General features: G+C 49.4%; 1 protein-coding gene across 2 annotated transcripts in view; it reads right to left on the bottom strand.

The window, feature by feature from the left end:
- Nucleotides 1–480: 480 nt before the first annotated feature.
- MGMT (O-6-methylguanine-DNA methyltransferase) overlaps nucleotides 481–22,003 on the bottom strand; it is a 285,233-nt gene continuing 263,710 nt past the window's right edge. For both annotated transcript variants that reach the window (XM_068549088.1, XM_068549089.1), the window contains 2 exons: nucleotides 9,516–9,655; nucleotides 481–1,889 (listed from right to left, as the gene is read on the bottom strand). In XM_068549088.1, the coding sequence (XP_068405189.1) occupies nucleotides 1,680–1,889; nucleotides 9,516–9,655 (350 nt within the window). In that variant the 3' untranslated portion in view covers nucleotides 481–1,679. The remainder of the gene's footprint in view (nucleotides 1,890–9,515; nucleotides 9,656–22,003) is intronic.

Below are 22,003 nucleotides of genomic sequence, written 5' to 3'. Positions count from 1 at the left end.
AGCGCACCACGGTGGTGCCCTCTACTGTCAGCGCACAGACAGCCCCGCACCCAGGCCCCCGGGCCGGGCACCGCGGCCCGGCCATCACAGCCTGCGCTTCCGTTCAGGGCAGAGGAGGGGTCCTGGGACCGTCAGTCACTGGAGCATTTTCCCTACAGAATTCGGGACGCAACCAACCACCTTCACAGCCCCCAAATGCGAAGGGCACCCCAGGTCCCCCGCTCGTCCTCCCAACACGTCGGGACAGAGAAACGGGCCCTCTGCTCGCACGCAGAGACACGATTCTCACAGCTCGCCGAGCTGAGGGCACCGTGAGAATGGATGGTCGCAGCGGGGAGACTCAGGGTTCCGTCCGAAGACCAGACATCTGTGCAGCTCCCTGCAGGAGCACGACTCAGACGTAAACAAGTCCTGAGAAGGAACAAAATCAGAAGATAATGGGGAAATGGTCATATTTTATTTCTGAGGGAAAAAAATCTAGGATTAATTCGGCTGACCTAAGACAGGGATGCAGTAAATTGTAAACTGGTGAGAAAAGCCTCGTTTGTGCTACATACCTGCTCTTTTGTTGATATTAAGGTGCCATGAGATACACAGTACACCCGAACTGTACACGTGCAGGGCTGTATCTTTACCCAGGTTTCTGGTGACAAACACAAACCGCTCACGCTTCCCTGCTGTCGTTTACACTGTCGCGAGCACCCTTGACAAAGACACAGCGTTCTGTTGCACAGTTGGGCATGGTTTATTTTCTCCATACGTCATATTATTTATCCACACACAGAGCTACAAGTTTCCCTTAACGCTTTTTGGAGAAGTTAATTATAACGCTAAAACGACAACACGATACTGAAGCGTCAGACTGTGTGCCCGGCAGATGCTGGAGACGCTCCTCACTGCCGTCGGTGACAAGAGGTGACCCACCTTCGCGTGTGACCCTTGACTTCCAGGCTCGACGTCAGGTGTCAGGAAGGAGAGGTGGGCCTCCCTCATCACCTTCTGTCCAGAGAAAAGGCTGGGATAGACTCCATTCCTCCGAAAGGTGCCATTTCAACCACGCCCACGTGCAAAGAGCTGTTTGTTTTCCCAAATCTTTCTGGCAAGTGGTTATTTTCTTTCCACTGACATGAGCCCCAATGGATGCATCCTGCATTCGCTTTCTGGCAGTTGGAAAAATAAAGCTGGAGAATCTCAGTAACAAGCGCCTGTTTCCAGGGTCCGTCCCCTCTCCTCCAGCATCACCATCCCGGCAGCTTCAACAGCCAAGAGGGAAAGGGCAGGCGGGGAGCACGCAGGGGGCGGACACGGCTGCAGCCTGGGACGGGCCTGCATGGGGGTCCAGGGCCCCGGGGGCCTTGGCTGGCTCCGGGCGCAGGCACGGTGCCCGAGGCAGCCAGCGGTTCCCGGCGGGCGCCGGACGCCCCTTCCTTCCGGGGCAGTCGCCCTCACGTTTGCCAGCCCCCCACTGTCTCACCCCTGACTTCACAGTATCAGAAATGGAACAGTGACAGTGTGAGAGAAGGGAACAAGTTAGATGCACGGCGGCCAGTCTCTGAACTCACTTTGTCGTAAAACGTGGAAAAGAAGAAGCAGACACGCGGCACCCCTACGGCTCCAGCCCCTTCAACGTGGCAGTGCCGCCACCCGCCGCGCTGCCAACAAGCTGTTACCACGAACACTCAATCCTGGCCAGCAGGCTGGGCGCTGCTGGCGCCACCCAGGGCCCCGTGCCAGGCTCCGGCCGGACGGGAGCCCCCTCCACACGCCGGCTTCCCCGCCGGGCCGCCTTCGTGGGCCAGAAGCCACTCCTTCACGGCCACGCCTCCAGAGTAGCCGCCCAGGGCTCCGCCGCTGCAGACCACTCTGTGGCACGGGATGAGGATGGGGATCTGGAAAACAGCGAGGCAGCCGCTGTCAGTCTGGGCTCCGGGCCAGCGTGGTCTTTCGGGATCCGGGGCAAGGCCCCTGACCACGATGGACCCAGGGCCCAACTCGCAGGGCTCGGCCACGTGCAGGCTCCGTCTCAGCACTGCTCACCCCTTGGCCTCTGAGGGTCCTGCGTGGGCTGGGAAGGGGCCCAATGCCTGAGGCGAATGTGGGGCATCTTCTAGAGAACCCCTCTATGCTACGACTGGGGAGGAGAAAGCTTAATTTCACTTGATCAGGCATTTAAAACGGATACAGAATTTAAAATGACACTTCCAAGTTTAGGTACCACGTAGAATTCTCCAACACTTCCGAGATGAAAGAGGAAACTTCGGGGAATGCTGTACTCACACAGGCCACTTCAGCCCAGAGGCTGGCGCTTGTGGCTGTGCCCGTGCAGTCCACGCCTGTGTTTGTGAATAAGGCTTCATGGGAGCACAGCCACGCCCACTTGGTACTCCTTACCTGCGGCTGCTTTTGCAAAGCCTACGATATTGATTGAACAGCCCTTTATAGAAAAGGTTTGCCGACCCCGGCTTTACACTACACCCGTGCACTGGGGCGGGGGGGGGGGGACCTGCTTTCCTCCTTAGTCTCTGGACATGGCAAGTCTGAGAAGCTCCAGTTCCATCTGTTCCCACCTGAAAAGCTGCCACCACCACTGCTGCCACCAGTACCCCACCTGCTGGGATGGGGCAGCCAGCTCTTCCACTGATCCCAGTAAGGACCCTTGGCCCATGCCCACCCTCATTCCTCCCGCAGGGTTCCCCCCCACCCCCCCAAAAGAAGCCCTAATGGGAAGACAAAGCTGCTCCTAGCCTTTCACACCTGGAGACAAGCGGAGTAGTCAGGTGCCTGCCTTAAATCAACAGAGTGATTCCACTAAAAGCAACGCCACTTTACAGTGAAAACAAGTCCAAACACAACCACAGAGAACCGCCGACTATCAGAAGGGCCCCACTGCTGGGACCAAGGGCAGCGACAGCCGCCCAGGTGCTGAGTGTCCCTGGGATGCACCAGGAAACACGGGCCCAGGCTGGGCTCTGCGCACCCAGTGAAGCTCACCCGCGGCCCAAAACGCAGCCACACCAGTCCCAGGGGAGGGGCAAGGCTGGCCCAGCCTCGGAGAGCGAGGGCCTGGTACCCGGGAGGCCGGACAGACAGGCAGGCAGGCAGGCAGGCAGGCAGGCGTGTGGACCGGGCGTTGACGCCCCGAGGACAGGGCCTCCCCCAGTGCCCGGCACCTTCTTTTCCTGGCCCAGAGCTGGCACCACGCAGACCTGCAGGAGTCTGATACCGCACGTACCAGACTGGACAGGACCCCAGGGCCCGCAGTCGCCGGATGGGAGTGAGGGGCCCTCTCGTGAGGGCCACTCGCTACTCCTGGAACCATTCACAGGCCTAGTCCCCCCCCTAACCCCGCGCTTGCGCAGCCAACCCCACCAGGGAGGGGACCCCCTGTCCTCTCTGGCGGGGCCCCCTCAGCAGGAGTCCCAAGGATGCCCACGGGAGCCCTGCTTGGGGTCTGTTCCTGGAACAGCAGGGCCGCTGTCCGCACGGAGCTCTGACAGCCACGGGCGGAGGGGCTGCAGTGGCCCCTGCCCTTGCTTTCGGTTTCTGTGTGGAGGACCTCACTGGAGGGATGCTCCTGGCCTGGTCTCTCCCCCCAGCCCCCGAGGAAAGGATGACTCACTGAGCAGCCCCCCCTTGGAAGAAGGGACGAGAACGCTCAGCTCAGCACCTTGTGGAGTCCTGCAGGGGGACTGCCTGCCGCACGGCACGGGGTGTCCTGTTGTCTTCCAAGACATGGTCAGCGCCCGCCCCTGCAGGGACCAGTGACGGGACGGGATGGGGGGGGGGGTGTCTAATTCTGGCGGGACTTCCTGCAAAGCCTGCCATGGCTACGGCTATGGCCATGCCACCTCTCCAGTCAAGCTTTTAGCCTAATAAAGCTAACATCCTTTACTCGTGTCTCAGTTGGCTCAGAAGATGGGAGGAAAGAAAGGGACGTAAGATGTAATTACGGCCCCTGAAAACCACAGTGGATGGGAGATGTCTTCCTGGGCAGCCCGTGGACACAGCTTAGAGCACACCCAGCGTGCCAGGGATGGCCACATGCTGGGGGCCACCAAACACAGGGGTGTACCCCGTGTTCCCACTGCACGGGGCTCTGGGGGACCAACGGTTGCTCTGCGTAAGGATTCGGACAAGCAGTCACTCAGAAGTTGAGAAGAGCGGCTCTCTGGAGGGAGCCCCCCAGGCCTCGGCAGAGTTCAGACTTCCGCTAAGGGAAGGGCCTGCTCCCGAGTCCCTGCGGAAGAAAGGCTTCATCCGAGGTAGCTCCATCCTGGCGGGAGGAAGGGGCGCCAGGGGGCGGCCACTGCAGGCCCAGGGCACGCTGGGGTGAGCGCGCTCATCACCGTGGGAACATCACGGTGGCCGCTCCAAAAAGAGGTCACAGCAGCGGGCACAGGTGCAGGAACCGGGGCCCACTCTGGAGATGGCGCCGGGGTGGGGAGCTGGGCGCAGACCCTGAGAGACCCCACCCGTGGGGGGGAACCTCCTCTCGTGGTATCTGGGCACCCCCTGCTCCCTCGGGCGGTCGTTCCTGCTTCTGCCTTTACCAGAGGCCCTTCACTGCGGGTGCAGCAGGGTGTCACCTGCTGGGCACTAGACGCACACACATGCCTGCCTGGAAGTGCCCCTCTGTGGGACTGCACCTGTCCCAGGAGGATGGCTGGATCCCCAGTCCCTGTCCTAGACACGTTGCTCAGTTAACGATGCTCTGGGGAGAGCACGCCTGACGCGCACACCGTGACATCGGATCCTCCAACGAGCCCAGGCCAGGCACTCTCAACTTCGGGACACGTTAAGCCTCTGGCCCAAGCTGACAAGCTGCTCAGAGGCCGAGAGGGGATTCCAGCCCCACACTCTGTACACTGCCCCCAGGGGACCGCTGGCACGTAAGTAAGTTGGCTTGGGAGGTGGGAATCTGACTTCCCACACATCACAGACTAGTCCTGCCTTGGACCAGAAGTTAAGAGTTGCCATGGTAACTCGCATCGTCTGTGGGGTTCTGACCCCGCACGGGGAGGGTGAGCTCGGACTTCCTCTCCAGTGCAGTTTAACTGAGCGAGAAGCAGACACGCTGCCGAGGCCTGCCCGCAGCACCCAGCTCCCATCTGCCTGGAGGGAGTAGCGGGAAACTTTAAGAACAGATTGTTTGCTCTGATTGAGGGTTTTTATCAAATACAATAGCACATTAATAACTGCTGGGAGGACATGATTAGGTAATATACAATTCAAGTTTTTGACTGATAAAGAGGTAGACATTTAATTCAATTTAGTCTTACAAACATTTAGGCACCAATTCAATTTTCCTACCGAACAGCAGATTTCACAAGTGAGCTTTGATTTTCCTCCCTCTCGCCCAACAAGCTATGAAATTGGAAGAGTGTGTAACATGAACCTTTCTTTCTTTCTATGCACGACGCAGATAACAGGACTGCTGGCCCGGAATAGCAATTATAAAGATAGCTATGACCAGTCTTCATCTTTGATGGGGAACTGGTGTCTTACCAAACATGCACTATCTTCCCCTCCGGAAACGGGAACACTGCTTCTGCTTGTGCTAATTTTGGTGGCAAGCTTCAGACTATCAAGATGACGAAACCTGCTAAAATTCACTGGGGCCCTCAGGACATTTCAAAGGATCTGCACCCTCTATGCCCTCTCCTTTAAAGCCTGTGCTACACAAAATGCAATTTCTATCAACAACCACGAAGCTCATAATATCACAGCTGCATTGAAATCTTCATGCTGTGAAATCTAATTCATCCAATACGCGAATCCATCACTTACACAGACCCTTTCTCAAATGCTATAAAACTTCCAAACCCATAGATTTGTCTCCAACAAAAATAACACGAAGGGGCCTTTCGATCAATAATGGAATCCCTCTGATTCTGGTGCCGGCTGAGTATTTTCTCCAGCTTCGCCTTTGTTCTTGCGGGTAGCAGCCCACAAGGGAAAGAGCTTGTTTTCACTTGTGGCCTCATCAATACCTAAATCCTGGTGAACAAGTGACACCGAGAAGCTGTAATCAATAGCTCCCTGTGCGTTTTTTTCTTCTGGTCAAATGGTTCAGCCCCACTGACAGCCCTGACACTTAGAACATGATGCTAAATCTTTATCAACAGCCATCTGGGTGACTGGCACGAGAAGACTCAGGGGGTCATTAACGCTCACGGCAATCTGTGAATAAACTAACTCCTCAGGAATGCGCTTGTTTAGAAGAAGGTGGAGAAACTCTCTGTGCAAGTATCGATTGCCTTTGAACTGCATTTAGCAAATTCTGTCTGAGGATGAGTGGAAGGGTGCTTTACCGGGGAGGGCGTGAGGCCTCTTCAACCTGCCCCACCAGAAGACGGGCCGTCCCCCAGGCTGGGCCTGGGAGAGGGTTTTCCGGAAGGCTGCGAAACCATTTCACCTGGGCTGTTAATTCCTTCACGGAAAACTATGGAAAAGCCAAGGGCCTGGAATGGGACGAAACTCCCCCACCACCGCAAAAACCACCCCTCGGCCTGGCGCGGGGAGAGCAGCCCAGGCCAAGAGCAGGTGCCGTCACGGGAGCCAGCACGTGTCCTTTGACCGCAAGCCGCCTAAGGAATCAGCGCACAGTGGGCCTCACGGTGGTCTGCAACATTCCACACCCACCTGCCACTCTCCTCCTGAAATGCACAACTGCTCTTCCCAGCCCGAACGCGAGATGTTTTCAGCGGGCAGGCCTCCACGACGTGCCACCCGTGCTGGAGCCCACGTGTGTGGTGCTGCGGCCGGCCCCTGCCGTCAGTGCCGAGAAGGGGGACGCGCCAGCCGGTCCCTGACCAGGCCCCTTCCTCCCTCAGGCCCTGGGTCGCCACTGCGATCCCTCGGCCCGTTCTGAGGAGGTTCTTTTTTACCGACCTTGTGGGAGCCTTCCGACGATGGCCGATTCCCGCCGAGCTGCCCGTGCTGCGCCACGCGGCAGGCGTCTCCTGGCGGGGGCACCTCCGGTGCCTCTGGGCCACACCTGGAGGCCTCTGTCGGGTCCTCTGCAGCCCCTCATCAAGTTGAGGTCCCTGCACGAGTCATGGGCGGCGACCAGCTACAGAGGGACGCCCAGGGAAAGGCCACGGAGGGCTCAACGCCTCCTGTCGCCCTTGGCACGGGAGGGCGCCAAGAAGAGGGGACGCGGTGCGGGCAGAATCCCCCCGCCCGAGCGCGTCGTCACGGCCACCCTCGGCGTGGGCACGCGATGGGGATGTCGAGACGAGGACTTCATGGACGGTAGAGTTTTAAGCCCTGTGAGATCCTGTTTTATACATTTCAGTGGCTGAGGCCATACTTGAGCAGTGACAGTCCTAGAGATTAAGAGCGAGAGGAGAGAGTCCCGCTGGTTGCAGGACAATAAATGTTTCTGAACATCGTCACAAGCGCCATCGGCGGACAGCCAAGGCCTCGCCACTGCAGAGAGTGAGAAGCTGCGGGCAGCACAGGGGGCAGGTGAGGGGCTGCTTCACGGCAAAGACGGGAGCCGCGCCCGCTGACGGGGCAGGCGGCGCCAGGACGCGAGGCCAACCTCAGGGAGGGAGGCAGGGAGGCAGGCAGGGAGGGCAGAAGGACCACGCCTCCGCGTGGGGCGTGAACAGGAGCGTGGCCTGAAACAGGAGCGTGGCCTGAAACAGGGATGGAGACGGGGGACAGAGGGAGGATTTCTACACAGCACGGTGAGGCCGTGAAGCAGAAGGAGGGCGCCAAGAAGTCAGTGCCCAGAGTTCTTCCTCGAGGCCCTGGGTGGACACCACAGCGCGCTCTGGATGGCCTCTCCATCCAGAGCAAAGTCAAACTGCCCCAAACTGAGTGGACCTGGGAGAAGACGGTGGCCTTCCAGAGGGAAGGTGTGACATCAGCTTCACTGGCAGACGTGAGTAACTACACCTAGAAACCTGATTCACCGTCATCCCACGCTCAGCGCGGAAACGCGGCCCATAGCGCACAGAGGAGGCGTACGCGCACGATGTAGCTGGGCCACCGCAACTACGGCACAACAGGTGCAAAACGACATGCTGACCAGATCCACCGGCCTCCATCGTGGAGACTAGGGACACGGGAAGTGGGGGGCTGTGTCATCGTATCACATATTGTTCCTGACGATCTGAGATATTTTAATATGGAAGAAAACTCTTCTCCGGATCAGATGTACATTAAAACAGTACCACCCACTACAGACCTATAGGAGCTGCTCCTTAAGAGTAATAACAGTGCCGTTTTGGGCAAAAGGCCGAGAAACTGCCCTCTCCTCGAGACACCGGCTCTGCCCTCGGGCGGCCGCGAGCCGAGTGGCGGGAGCTGCCGACCGTGGTGTGCAAAAAGCCAGCCTCTCCCCTGTGAGCAGGGGTGAAGATAGTTTTGAAAACACACAGCAGAGCCACAACAATTTTTTAAAAAGGGGGGGTCTCTCTGATTTAGTAACTTCCCATCCCATGACGTGATGACTCTATTTGCTTTTCCTGATAGGATGACATTCTTCTACCATATTGGAGACTTTCCTACAGCTTTAGGGAGAAACCATTCCCAACGTGAGAGCAGGCCCTGGCGGGCACTGGAGACTAATAAGGTCGGGAATATTCCAGGGCCCCATGCAACTGCGTGGGGTCTCCCAGAGGGCCGAGCTGTCGTGCGGACAGGGGTGCCCTTCCTGCCCACCTGCAGGCTCCGCAGGCCTGTGTGGCCTTGGCCAGGCCCACATCACGGCCTCTCCACAACCCACGCTGACTTCCTCCCTGAGACTGGACCGCGCTTGGCCCACGTGTGGCGTGACGGGGACAGAGGTGACCTCTGCACTCCCGGGAACGACAGGCCTGCGGCCGCCCCACACTGAGGCCTGACCCTGTCCCCTGGGGAGACGGCCTTGAGTGGTCCGTGAGTCTTGCTCTCAGCCCAGGCTGACTGCAGATGCACAGGGGGGGACAAAGACGTGAAGGAGCTTGGGGACATGCCCAAAAGCTTTGAGTCATCCCAGGTCCCAAGGGCCACGGCCTGGACATCCTGACAGAGCAGAGCCCCCAGGCGACGGAGATGGGTTTGGACCCCAGCACGTGTATTTTTCTAGAACATAAGCTCTCGTGCGAGGGTCTGTCTTGTTTCCTGCTGTACTCCCGGCACCTGGAAGAGCGTCTGGCACCCCCTAGGCACCCAGTGTGCCCAGCTGCCCAGCGAACGAATGGCCGTCTGCTCGCCACTTCTCTGGGCTTCGCCACCCCGGGCTCCCTGTGCCGAGCAGCTCCCGTGGTCCTGACACGCATCACGGGGTTGGGGAGGGTCTCGGTGGTGCGTGGGAAAGCTTCTTTACCACTTTCACCCCACCAGTGCCACCCACGCCTCTTCCAGAGGTCCCCACCACAAACGCTTCCTGTCTTCCCCGCCCACTGCAGCCCGGGCTGCCTCTGAAACCCGCTTCAGTCAAAGGGCACTGTGACCCCCTGAGCGCAGTGCCCAGGCCCCCCACCGACCACGGCCATGCCGACACCACGTGGACGCAAACTCACAGGATTGCTTCTCATTGCCCCTCCCACGGCCCGCGCTGCTTTGGGGCTGCCCGCCAGGGCCGCTAATTGCTGGTAAGAAACCGTTTCTCCGAATTTCACAGCCTTCAGCAGTTTCCATAGCGCCTGTCTGGTGAACGAATCTGAGGGGAGAGAGCAGAGTGACACGATTTGGTCAAACGGTTCCGACAGCTCGGATACAGACAGCTGCCAGTCCTGAAAGAGAGGGTGCATCAACACAAACAGAGGTGTGATTCTCAATGAAAACAGCTCCGCACGGCCCTGTCACCGTGTCACCCGACACGGAGGAAGAGGCGTGTGACGCAGGGCACGGAGCGGGCCGGCCCCTCTGCACGCGTCCCCAACCGCGCCTCACAGATTTGCGACTTCCTCCCATCTTCCCCCGAGTGCCAGGCAGGCCTGAGACACGCTCTCCCGGCACCCGGGCGTGCATAAATTAGCACGCAGTTCGCTTCGTAAGCACAGAAGGCCCTGCTTGCACACCAACTTCGAAACCTTTTGTTCCGCTGGTTAATTTCCAACTTCAGCTGGGACACAGAAGGAAAAGGAAGCCACGGGCCGGGCTCTGATATTATGCTAGCCGTCCACGTCCGACGGCGAGCAGGCTTAGAATGCCAAACACCACGGTACACAGGGGCTGGTGGTGACCTTGGCTACAGGCGTCTGTAATGAGCAGGGCAGCAAAGATAAAACAACTTCATTCCGATTTGAATTGACTACCCACATCCAATTGCATTGACTACCCACATCCAATTGCACTCGCTCTTCTTCCTGCTGCAGGAATGAAAAGGAGAACGCGCGACAACATTCCCTCCCTCTGCTCCAGGTTTAGAGCTGTTTCGCGGGTGTGGAGTGTGCTGGGGAGAAGCCTGGCATGTGAAGGAGGCGGGTCTGAATCGACACCTATTGTCTTTCCGATGGGGACGCAGGGCGCGGGAGCACTGGACATGGAGCTGCGGCCCCCGAGGGGGGGGGGCGGGAGCGCCCGACGCAGCAACAAAGGGAAGGATTCCATGGGCAGGGGCGCAGTCCCTGAGTGTGTCCCCAACAGCACTAATTACACTTGGTGCCAAGCTGGCCAAGCGCGATTTGGTTCTTAAAGGAAACACACCCTTACATGCGTGTTAAATAATAAAAATCACTTCTTAACTGAAGGGAATGATAATCACTTCACTGGGAAAAAAAAATCTGTTTAGACTTTATTATAACATTAAGCAAATTAAACATCAGCATAATCCAGGTGATACTAGAAAAGGGTCAGCAAAGAAATTGACTTTGTTGTTCATTAATTTACATGGATTAGCAGAGGGCAAAAAGATAGCAAATGTGCTCTAGTTTTTTATGATATAATTTCAAACTCTACACCGTTTGTGGCAGGAGGGTGACTTTGGGGTTAATCAGACTGATTTGTCCTTTTAATTGCTTTCTATTCAAAGAAAATTCATTAGATAATGTTCTCTTCAAAATTCATGAATCAATTTAACTGAAGAAACCACATTAACAGCTTTGGGTTCATTAGCACACGCGGTTGTGTGACTGGCTGATTGCTGCGAGGGTTTCCTTAGGCAAACAGACTCTGTTTACTGTGATTTCTTTAGAAAGGGTTTTGAAATCAAACTGTTAATCATTATCATTGTCACCGTTGTTGTGCCTAACTTAAAAAAAAAAAAAAAGGAAGAAAAAAGAAAAGCAAGGCGGCTTGGTGATAACTTGGAGAAAAAGAGGTTTCAGGGATAGCTGTCTTGGAAAAGAAACGATAAAAGCAGCACAAGTCGATACTGCAAGAAGCAGAGGCCAGTTTCCTGCCTTCTTCCCACAGCCCAGCGTTGTTGGTTTTTGTTTTCCGTGTTTTGGCCCAGGGAGAGGATGCCGCCCAGGTCTTCCAGGAGGACAGTCTGGAACTTACTAAACCTGCAGGAAAACAGTGAGAGGTGTGTGCAAACAGAAGCTGGAGAGACAGAACAGTTCCGAGAAGCCGCGGCACAGCTCCCTGGCCGCCACCTGAGCGCCAGGCGCTGACGGACTCCTGCCAAGTCACAGAGCACCCCTCCTTCCAAGGGGAAAAGCATCGTAAAATAAAACAATCGGGTGCCCGTATATGAGCGCAGAGTTTATCAAACATTTTCAGCTTCACTGTCAATTTTTCCACGGGAAACCGTTTCTCACCTTGGATGTACCAGGCAATGGTACTAGGACAAATAGCTCAAGAAATGCAGTATTTGTCAATCAAGCACATTATTTTATAAATGTACCTGGAAACTCAATTCCACCTTGTAGGGAGCAAATGCATTTATTAGTCTAAGCAGCGCCTTTGCCCTGGACCTGTGCAAAATCAGACCTGAGCCCCACTCCTCCGAACCGGGGGGGCAACACTCTCGGTTGTTGGGTATCATTCTAAAATGTAGCAAAACCTGCTCATAAAGATTACCATGATCGATGTGTGAAATACATTCTCTTGAGGTGACCACATCACTCTTTAGTGGCCGGACCATCATTTCAGGAGGCCCTAAGGGGCAACCACTGAAATACCATCCTTTTCTCTCCCGTTAAGGTCCTCTGCGGAGAGCAGCTGCAGCCTCCGTAGGCCACATTCTGGATGCTCCTCTCCTTCCCCATCTCCTGCCTGTTCTGGGGTCCGGGTGAGGTCAAGGTAGGCTCTGCTGGAAGACTGCTCCTTAGATCCCCCTTACCTTAAGGACACGGCCATCTCCATTTGAGCTTGGGTGGCTACTTAAATACACCCACTGCAACCACCGAAACCTGGCGAAAACTGTTTTCTAAACTCTCTCTCTTCCTGGACTGCACATCACGAGCCAGGTCACTGATGATACCGCGCACCTGTAGGATGCCCTGCCATAGCATCAAGCCTGGTGTCCACGCGTGGGTCACGGCCATTTGACAGGTTTCCAACTTTCCAAGGGTTCTCCCGCCCAGGACTTGCCTTCTCTGGCCTCTGGCACAGAGGGGGCACCCAGGCTGGCACAGCGGAGCTCAAGATAATCTGGGAGGGAGCCAGGTTTCCGATCAGGTGAATCCAGAGGCGAGTTCTGACACTACGTGCTCTTCAAGTGTAAACGAGCTAACCTGACCTGATGCTGCCTCAGCATCAAAGCAGCCAGACGACCTTTCCAGGAATGAACCTGGGAGGGAGAACGTGAAGGTGAAAGGAAACAGGGGTTCTGGTCCAGGGGGAACGGAGTCAGCGTCTTCTCCCTGCCTGTCTCTGCTGAATGCCTTTATAAAGCCTGGGCACAAGGCACGGAGCAGCTATTTGAGGGCCGTGGAAAGTAAAGGTTCGGGAAGAGGAATTTGAAGAAACACTGCAACGGTGCACCACTTTACCACTTTTCCCCTCAATAATCCCCAGCCAGGACTGACTGCAGCCTCGACCCCGGAGGTGGTGCTGGTGCAGACAGAGCCCAGAGCTCTCAGCACCTTGAGGAGGGAGAAGGAGCCCTGGTGTTCAGAGGATGGAGGAGCCCCCTCTGTGCTATCCTCTCTGAACTCCTGTACCTCCGCCCCCAAGCAATCCTGCAGTGGGGGGTGGCAATGGTGGGGGGCCCGCGGGTGCTGAAGGCTCTGAGGAGAAACATCCTTTCTGATGGGAAGAGCTACGGTCCCCAAAGGTGGGTGGACCCACTGCTTTCCCCCTCTTTGCATTCTCACCGCTCGGCCCTAGATGTAAGCGCAGTCGCAGGTGTGTGTGGTAGAGCAGAGGACCCCCAAGAACTGGGAAGGACCAGGGAAACTGCAGAGAAAGAGACCTTTGGGAAAGCACACCAGCGAGTTGTTTATAAATTCCTGGATTCGCCCCTGAGCTGTGCATGTGTGGATCTGTCACTAAACCCAAGACTCTGAGAACTGAGGTAAGGGTTAGACCACTGCTGGGGTCCTGGAGGGCAGACCTGAACAGGACTGCGGAGGCTACAAAGGAACGGATACTGACAGCACAACCTGCAGAAGCCTGGTCAGGACTCATGGGCTGTATCCAACCAGGTCGAGTGTCTCATAAACAAAAATATCAACATTACTGTAAGATTTACACGAGACCCAGAGTCTCAGAATATCATATTCAAAATGATCAGGTTACAACCCCAGATTACTTAGCATGTGAAGAAGTTGAGGAAAACCTCAACTTGCCTGGGAAAAGACAGTCAACAAATGTAAAGGCCAAAGCTGACACAGGAGTTAGGATCACCTGACAACCGCCCCTCTCCCTCAAGCTTTCTGAGGTATGATTAACAAATAAAACTGTACAATACTTAAGGTGTGCAATGTGATGACTTGATAAACATCATCGGACAACCACTTCAAAGGATCTGTAATAAAAATGCTGTGAGAAGGGAAAATACCCACGAAACAAATGAAAATACAGAGAGTTTTATTTTTTTTTAAAAAATAGAAGTTACAATAGAAGAATCAAATGGAGAATTCAGTACTGAAAAATTCAACATACAAAATGAAAAAACTGCACTGCATGGGCTTCTTAGCAGAATGGGGATGCCGGAGGAAGAGCCAGTGAGACTGAGGATAAGTCAGCAGAAATGATCAACCTGAGAAACAGGAAAAAATGTCAAAAGCAAACAACAAAAACCAAAAACAGCCTTGAGGACATGTTGGAAAAGCCAAAAGGTCTAACATGCGTGTTACTGGAGTTCCAGAAGGAGAGAGAGCAAAGTGTGGTGTAGAAGAAAAAAATTCAAAGAAATAATAGCTAAACATTTTCCAAATTTGGCAAAAGATATACAAGCATAGATTTAAGAAGCTCAGCAAAGTGCAAACAGGACACACCCAAAGAAATCCACTCCCAGACATACCGTGATGAAGCTGCTGAAATCTAAAGACAAAGAAAGAAACCTTGAAAACACAGAAAAATGTTGCATTATTTATAGGAGAACAATGTTTGAATGACTATAGAATTCTTACAGTAACCACAGAGGTAGAAGAAAGCAAAACGGCAATTTTAAAGTGCTGAAAGAAAAGAACTGTCAACTTAGAATTCTACATCCAGTTTTGAAAAAAATCTTTCAGGAGTGAAGTTAAAATAAAGACGTTTTCAGATTAAAAAAAAACAAAGTTAAGGTGTTGCCAGCAGACCTGAAATGCTAAAGGAAGCTACTCAGTAAGAAGCAAAATAATACCAGAGGGAAGTGTGGAACATGAGGAATAAAAGCAGAACAAAACAAACGGTAACTATTTGGCTAAATACCAAAGACTATTCTTCTGTTGAGTTCTTTAAAATATGTTTAATGACTGAAAGCAAAACCATGACATCAACAGATAAGATTTTCAATGTACACACAGAAGTAAAAACAACACACCATAACATAAAGCAGGGGAGTTAAAGGACCTACACGGTGGTAAGGCTTCTATATTCTACTTTAAGGTGGAGAAATATTGATTCCAATTAGACTGTGATAGTTAAGTATGTATTATAATCCCTACTGCAACCACTAGAAAAACTATAAGAGATAATATAGTTAAAAAACATACATGATATATATAAAAAAAGTTAAAATATTCCATAGGAAGGAAAGAAAGGGGAAAGAAAAATGAAAAACAGAGGGAAAAGATAGAAAATGAATAATAATATGTGATAATAAAATAATAAAATGTAATAAATAATAAGATAGCAAATAAAATGAAATAAATGTTTGACATCCCAACCCTAAACGCTTATGTACCTAACAACAGGGTTCAAATGCAGGAAGCAAAAAAATGACAAAACTGAAAGGATAATTAGACAAATCCACAATTATACTTGAAGATTTCACTACTTCTCTCTCATAATTCATAGAAATAGTTGACAGAACATCAAGGATGCAGAAATAAAAAACACCGTCAACCAACTTGTTTTAACTGACATTTATAGAATAGCCAGTAACAGCAGAATACATACTCTTTAAAAATGCACATGTAACACCGATCAAGATAAAGCATATTCCTGGATTATGAAACAAACGTTAACAACTTTTAAACAACTGAAATCAGACAAGTGGTCTTCTCTGATCATAATGGAAAAAGACAAAAGGAAAATCTCCAAACATCTGGAGAGTAAGTAAGCCATTTCTAAATAATCTATGGGTCACAGAAGAAGTCTTAAGGAAATGAAAACAAAATTGAACTGAATGAAACTGAAAATACAGCATATCACAATTTATGTGACACAGCTAATATTTAGAGGGACATCTGTAGTATTAAATGCATATTTTAGAAAAAAGGTCTCAAATCAGTAATGACATAAAACATAAAATTAATAATAAGCTTCCACTTTAAGAAACCAGAAAGAGAAAAGCAAAATAAACCAAAAGGAGAAGGAAGGAAAGAATAAAGGTAACAGCAGAAACCAGTGAAATCGAAAACAAAAAATGATAGAGTAAAATACATGAAGCCAAAACTGGGTTCTTTAAAAAGATAAATAAATTGATAAATCTTTAGTAGGACTGATTTAAAAAACCCAACAAATTATCAACATGAGCAACGAAAGAGGGGATGTTACTACTGACCTCACAGACATTAAACTGATAAAAATTTATTCCTACAGATAACTCTAGGCACAATATTCAATACCATAGATGAATCAGACCAATTTATCTAAAACTACAAACTACCAAAACTCATCCAGGATGAAACAGATAACTGGAATAGTCCTGTAACTATCAAAGAACTTTAATTCGTAGTTTAAAATCTTCTGAAATCATAGGGCCAGATAATTTCACCAGAAAATTCTATCAAACATTTAAATAACACATCAATTCAGCATAATCTTTTTCAGAATAATAGAAGAGAAGGGAACAACACTTCTCAAGGCATTTTATGAGGCTAGAATTACTCCAATATCAAAATCAAAAAAGACGGTAACCAGAAAAGCACAGATCAGCATCTCTCATGGACATACATGCAAAAATCCTCAACGAAGTGTTTGCAAATCAAATCGAGAAATACGTCAAGGACAAGACATCAAAATTCAGTGGAGTTTGTCCCAGGAATGGAGGGCTGATTCAATATTTGAAAAATTAATCTATTATAAAGCTACAGTAATCAAGACAGGATGTACTGCTGAAAAAACACCTAGATCAATGGAACAGAATAAAACAACCCACACAAATAAAGGAGCAAAGGCAATTCAATGGAAAAAGGCTAGTCTTTCCAACAAATGGTGCTGGAACAACTGGACAGCCACATGCAAAATATGACTCTAGACACAGACCATAAAACACCTAGAAGATGACACAGGAGAAAAAAATGTAGGTGACCTTGGGTTTAGGGAAGAGTTTTTGGATATAGCATGATTCATGAAAGAAAAAAATGGGTAAGTTGAACTTTATCAAAATTAATTTCTGCTCTGTGAAAGATGCTGTTAAGACACCTTAAAGAAAAGCCATAGGCTGAAAGAAAATTTTGCAGAACACGTATCTGATAAAGGACTTGTATCCAAAATACACAAAGAATTCTTAAAAACTCAACAATAAGAAAATAACTCAATTAGAAAACGGATAAGAGCTTAACAGACACCTCCTCACCAAAAAAGATATACAGATGACAAATAAGCATATGATAAGCTGTTTAACATCATTTGTCATTAGGGAGTTATACGCTGAAACAATGGGATACAATTACACGCCTATCAGGATGGCTAAAAACAAACAAAACAAACAAACACACAAGAAAAACCCTCAATAGTACTGACTGCTGGTGAGGATGAGGGATATTCATTCATTGCGGATGAAAATGCCAGTGGGACAGCTACTTTGGAAGACAGTTTGGCCGTTTCTTAGAAAGCTAAACAGAGGCTTACCACATGAACCAGCAACCGCACTCCTAGATATTTACTCAACTGACTGGAAAACTTTACGTCCACACAAAAACCCGCACGTGAATGTTTACAGCAGCTTTATTCACCTATGGCCAAAAACTGGAAACCAAGATGTCCTTTAATAGGTAAATAAACTATGAAACACCCATACAATGGAATATTATTCAGTCATGTAAAGAGTGAACTATCAAGTCACAAAAAGACATGGAGGAATCTTAGATGTATATTGCCAAGTGAAAAAAAAAAAATTCTGTAAAGGCCACATGCTGTATGATCCCAACTATATGACCTTTTGTAAAAGGAATAACAATAGAGATATACATTCAATGTATGCCAATTAACAACAGCGAAATATTTAGGAGACTGGAGGACCCCAGGAAAGAATGCAGGCGGTGACAAGAGAATCTAACTGTACGACAAACGTATGAACAACCCCACTGAAGTGTGTGGGAGGGAACATGGTGACCTAAGTAACTCTGGAAATGAGTGGAGTCCATAGGACTAAGACAAAAGGAACTGCACTGTGCACTGTACTCTGGTTGATACAGTTGTTTCCCATGGAAGTACAGGATAAAAATCCTGATACTGCTATACGGTATACTGGGCTCGAACAACTAGCTAAACGGACGGCAGAAGGTTGGAGCCAGTTTCTCACAGATAAGCAAGAGGCAGCCAGAAGGATCCATGTAATAATGGATTAGAACTCTGTGTAGACATGAGTATGAACTAATGTTTATCTTCATATTGGTACAGAGCAAGGCCAACCTCAACAGTGTTAAATCATTATGATAGTATGTACCCTGATATGATTGCATGAAAATGGCACTTTACCTCTGTGGTCTTCCACAACACCACAGCCCCAGTCTATGATTAGAAAAGCATTATATAAATTCGAATATAGTGACATTTTACAAAATTCCTGACAAGTACTCCTGAAAACTGTCAAGGTCATCTAAAACAAAGAAAATCTGAGAAAATGTCAAAGCTAAGAGGAGTCTAAGGAGATATAATGACCAAATCTATCATGGTATCCTAAATTGGTTCCTGGAACAGAAGAAGGACATTAGGTAAAACCTAAGAAAATCTGAATAAAATATGAACTTTAGTTAGTAAGATATCAGCATTGGTTTGTTGATTGTAACAAGTGTATCACACTAATATAAGATGTCAATTATAGGGCAAAATGAGTGTGGGGTATCAGGGAGCTCTCTGTACTAACTTCTCAATTTTTTTGGTAAATCTAAAACTGTTCTAAGAAATGAAGTCAATTAAAAATGAACTAATATGATCCACCACATTAACAGCCTAATGAAGAAAAATACATAATAATATCAATTGTGGTAGGAAAAAAAATTTAACAAATTTCAACATCCATTCAAGATGAAAGCTCTCAGCCATTAGGAATAACCTGATAAAGATATTAGACAAAAAACCCCCTACAGCTAATATCAGACTTCACTGTGAAAAGATGAATGCTTTTCCTCTCAAGACTGAGAAAAAAGCAAGGATGTCCACTCCTAATCAGTATCATCGTGGAAGTTCTAGCCATTACACTAAGGTAAGAAAAGGAAATAAAAGTCATACATTCTGGAAAGAAAGAAATAAAACTGTCCCTATTCACAGACAACATGATTTGTTTATGGGAAAATATCGAGGAATCTATCAAACAAACAAAAAAACAAACCAACAACAAAACCAACTTTGAACTAACAGGTGAATTTAGCAAAGTCACCAGGTACAAAGTCAACACCCCAAAATCAATCACAGTTCTGTCACCGATAATAGCTCCAACAAAAATGCAATACTTAGATTTAAATCTAACAAATTATATACAAGATCGTTATGTTGAAAATTACAAAATACTGATATATTGATAATGTTATAAAAGAATACCTAAATAATTTGAGACACATACCATGTTCATGGACAGGAAGTCTCAATATTATAAAGATTTCAATTCTCCAAAAATTGATCTATAGATTTATTTCCATTCCACTCAAAATCCCAGGGATATTTGCTGAAGATATAGACAAGCTTATTCTAAAACTTACATGGAAAGGCAAAGGAACTTGAATTGTCAAAACATTTTGAAAAAGGCAAAAAAAAAAAAAAGGAGAAAGCACACGAGCAGGTTTTAAGACTTACTATTATGCTGTTATAGATCAGGATAATATGAAATTTGTAAAGGGATAAGCATAGAGATTTCCAAAAGAGACTAGCACACGTATGTCCAAATGGTTTCTGACAAAGGTGCAAAGGCATTTCAATGGAAAAAGGTATTATTTTCAAAAATGGTGTTGGAAAACTTGACATCTACATGCAAAACACTGAACTCCGAGCTAAATCTCATACCTTATAAAAATTAATTTAAAATAAATCGTATATTGAAATAAAACTTTCAACTAAAAAAATTTTAGAAGAAAACAGAGAAAACCTTTGTGACCCGAAGTTAGGCATACAGTTCTCAGACGTGTCATCAAAACCACAATTCATAAATTAAAAAATAAACTGAACTTCATCAAAATGAAAAAAAAATTTGGTCTGTGGAAGTCAGTGTTAGGAGATAAAAGACAAGTTAGAGCCTGGGAGAAAATATTTGGAAATAACATATCAAACAAAGGACTTATATCTGCAATACACATAAAAAAATCTTTAAACTCAACAGTTAAGAAAACAAACCACCTAATTAAAAAAATGGGCAAAAGACCTGAACTGACAGCTTGCCAAAGGAGGATATACTGTGGTAAATAAGCACATGAAAAGATGTTCAACATAGCTGTTAGGGAAATGCAAATTAAAACCATGATGAGATAGCATTACATACCTATTAGAATGGCTATAATAAACACATGAAGATGTATCTATGCTGTGGAACACAACAACAATTTAGAGGAATAAACTACAGACACATAAAACAGTTTGGATGAACCTCAAAGGCATTAAGCTGAGTCACAGACACTAGGCTCAAAAGATTACATACTGTTTGAGCCCATTCCTATGACATTCCCCAAACCACAAGCCGTGGTTATGGAGAACAGCTCAGTGGCTGTCCAGAGTCGGGGAGATGGGGAGGGAGGCAACCATGACCACAGATGGGCAGCAGGAGGAGTTTTTAGGGCGACGGAACTCCCGGGTCCTGATTACGGTGGTGCTTACAGAAATCTGTGCACGTATGAAAATCCACAGCACCATATACCACAAAAAGTCAATCTTACTACATGAAAAAACAGGATAGAGGGCAACACATTTTCTAGACACCTTTTCTTTAACCAAAGAGAGTTTTCTTCTGGAAGGTCAAGATACCTACTTCAAACGGAGTCTAGGTCACATTCTCTGCAAAATCTTTCCCCTCTGCAAGGTCCCCCCTCAAGGCTCTCAACAATACAGTCACCACGGTGGTCCCTTCTACCCAACCCAGGTCAGAGCAAGGACCTGCCTTATGGGTCCACATCTCAACAGTCAGCTCTGTGGCTGACCCAGAGGAGGCATCCAGTGAGTGTCGACCAGATGAATAAAGGGGGTGGGTATAAGCGCGGGGCCTGGTCTTCCCTACATCCACTTGAGGACGGCTGGCGCTGAGGGGAGAGGGGGCAGCACCGTTTTCCCTAAGAGCAACCTCCACCTGCCAAGCTTGACTCAGGTGACAGTGCAACTGGCAGAGGCTTGCAAGGCCCCAAGCCAAGAGGAAGCTGTTGGGCCGGGTGGCATGGCAGGGACGCTGTTCTGTCAAGGCATGCGGTCCTGATGCAAGTACTGAGGACAAGCGGGCGGAGGGGCACTTGCAGCCCTGCCAGCTCTCAGACGTGCTCAGGATGAACAGCTGTCGCTGGCCAGAGCGGCGGCCCCAGCAGCCTCGCTCCCCGCATCTTCCGGATGGGAAACCGGTCAGCGTCTGGCAGAGCGAGGGCAGGAGGGGTCTGGCTCTGCTCCCTGCAGGCAGAGCTCCAGCAGTTCAGCCGGGGGCCTCTGGATGGGCCAGAGCAGGTCAACCCCACTGCTAACCGGGCTCAGCAAGGGGTGTGCACTCTGAGGGGCCTTAATAAATATAAAGCAGTCCCCTGACGATGGGCCTCCAGAACTCCAAGCTCACTCCTCTCAGCCGCAGCTGCTTCTGACATTAGGAGTGGCTGACTTGTAAATAATCTCTTCTTTCCGTATGTTCTAATATATGTATATTTCATTACATATGAAATATAACGTGGCTTAAGTGAAAAGAACTGGATTTATTTCAATATGTCAGCCATGACCTCTACCACCCTACAGGTAGCAGAGAAAAAACAAAGAAATAAAAGAGTTTATAGGTCACTCCAAAGGTTCAGGAATCAACATAGTATTTTCATTTTAGCACATGTCTCACCAAGCTGGACTAAATGAATTCAATACACCTACCTGAGAGTGTCAGACTGGTGAACGGGAGGGGGTGTGAGTTTCCTGACATCGGGACGGCACACACCATGTGAAGCATGTGACAATCTGCTGTGGAATTGGGAGCAGGGTCAGAAATGACGTGATGCCAGCGACACAGGGACACTGGCCTGGGCTGGTCAGGACGGGTGAGAGGCTCTACCTGGAGAAGGCAAGGGACATTCCTGACACGTGAAGAGTGCTGCCTCGTGGTGGCCATGGGGGACCACCTTTATTTCTAACATACGAC

The sequence above is a fragment of the Eschrichtius robustus genome, chromosome 7 (assembly GCF_028021215.1).
Source record: "Eschrichtius robustus isolate mEscRob2 chromosome 7, mEscRob2.pri, whole genome shotgun sequence".
NCBI lineage: Eukaryota > Metazoa > Chordata > Mammalia > Artiodactyla > Eschrichtiidae > Eschrichtius > Eschrichtius robustus.
Note: the sequence above shows the minus strand (reverse complement) of the source record. Positions and strands in the feature narration are given on the sequence as shown.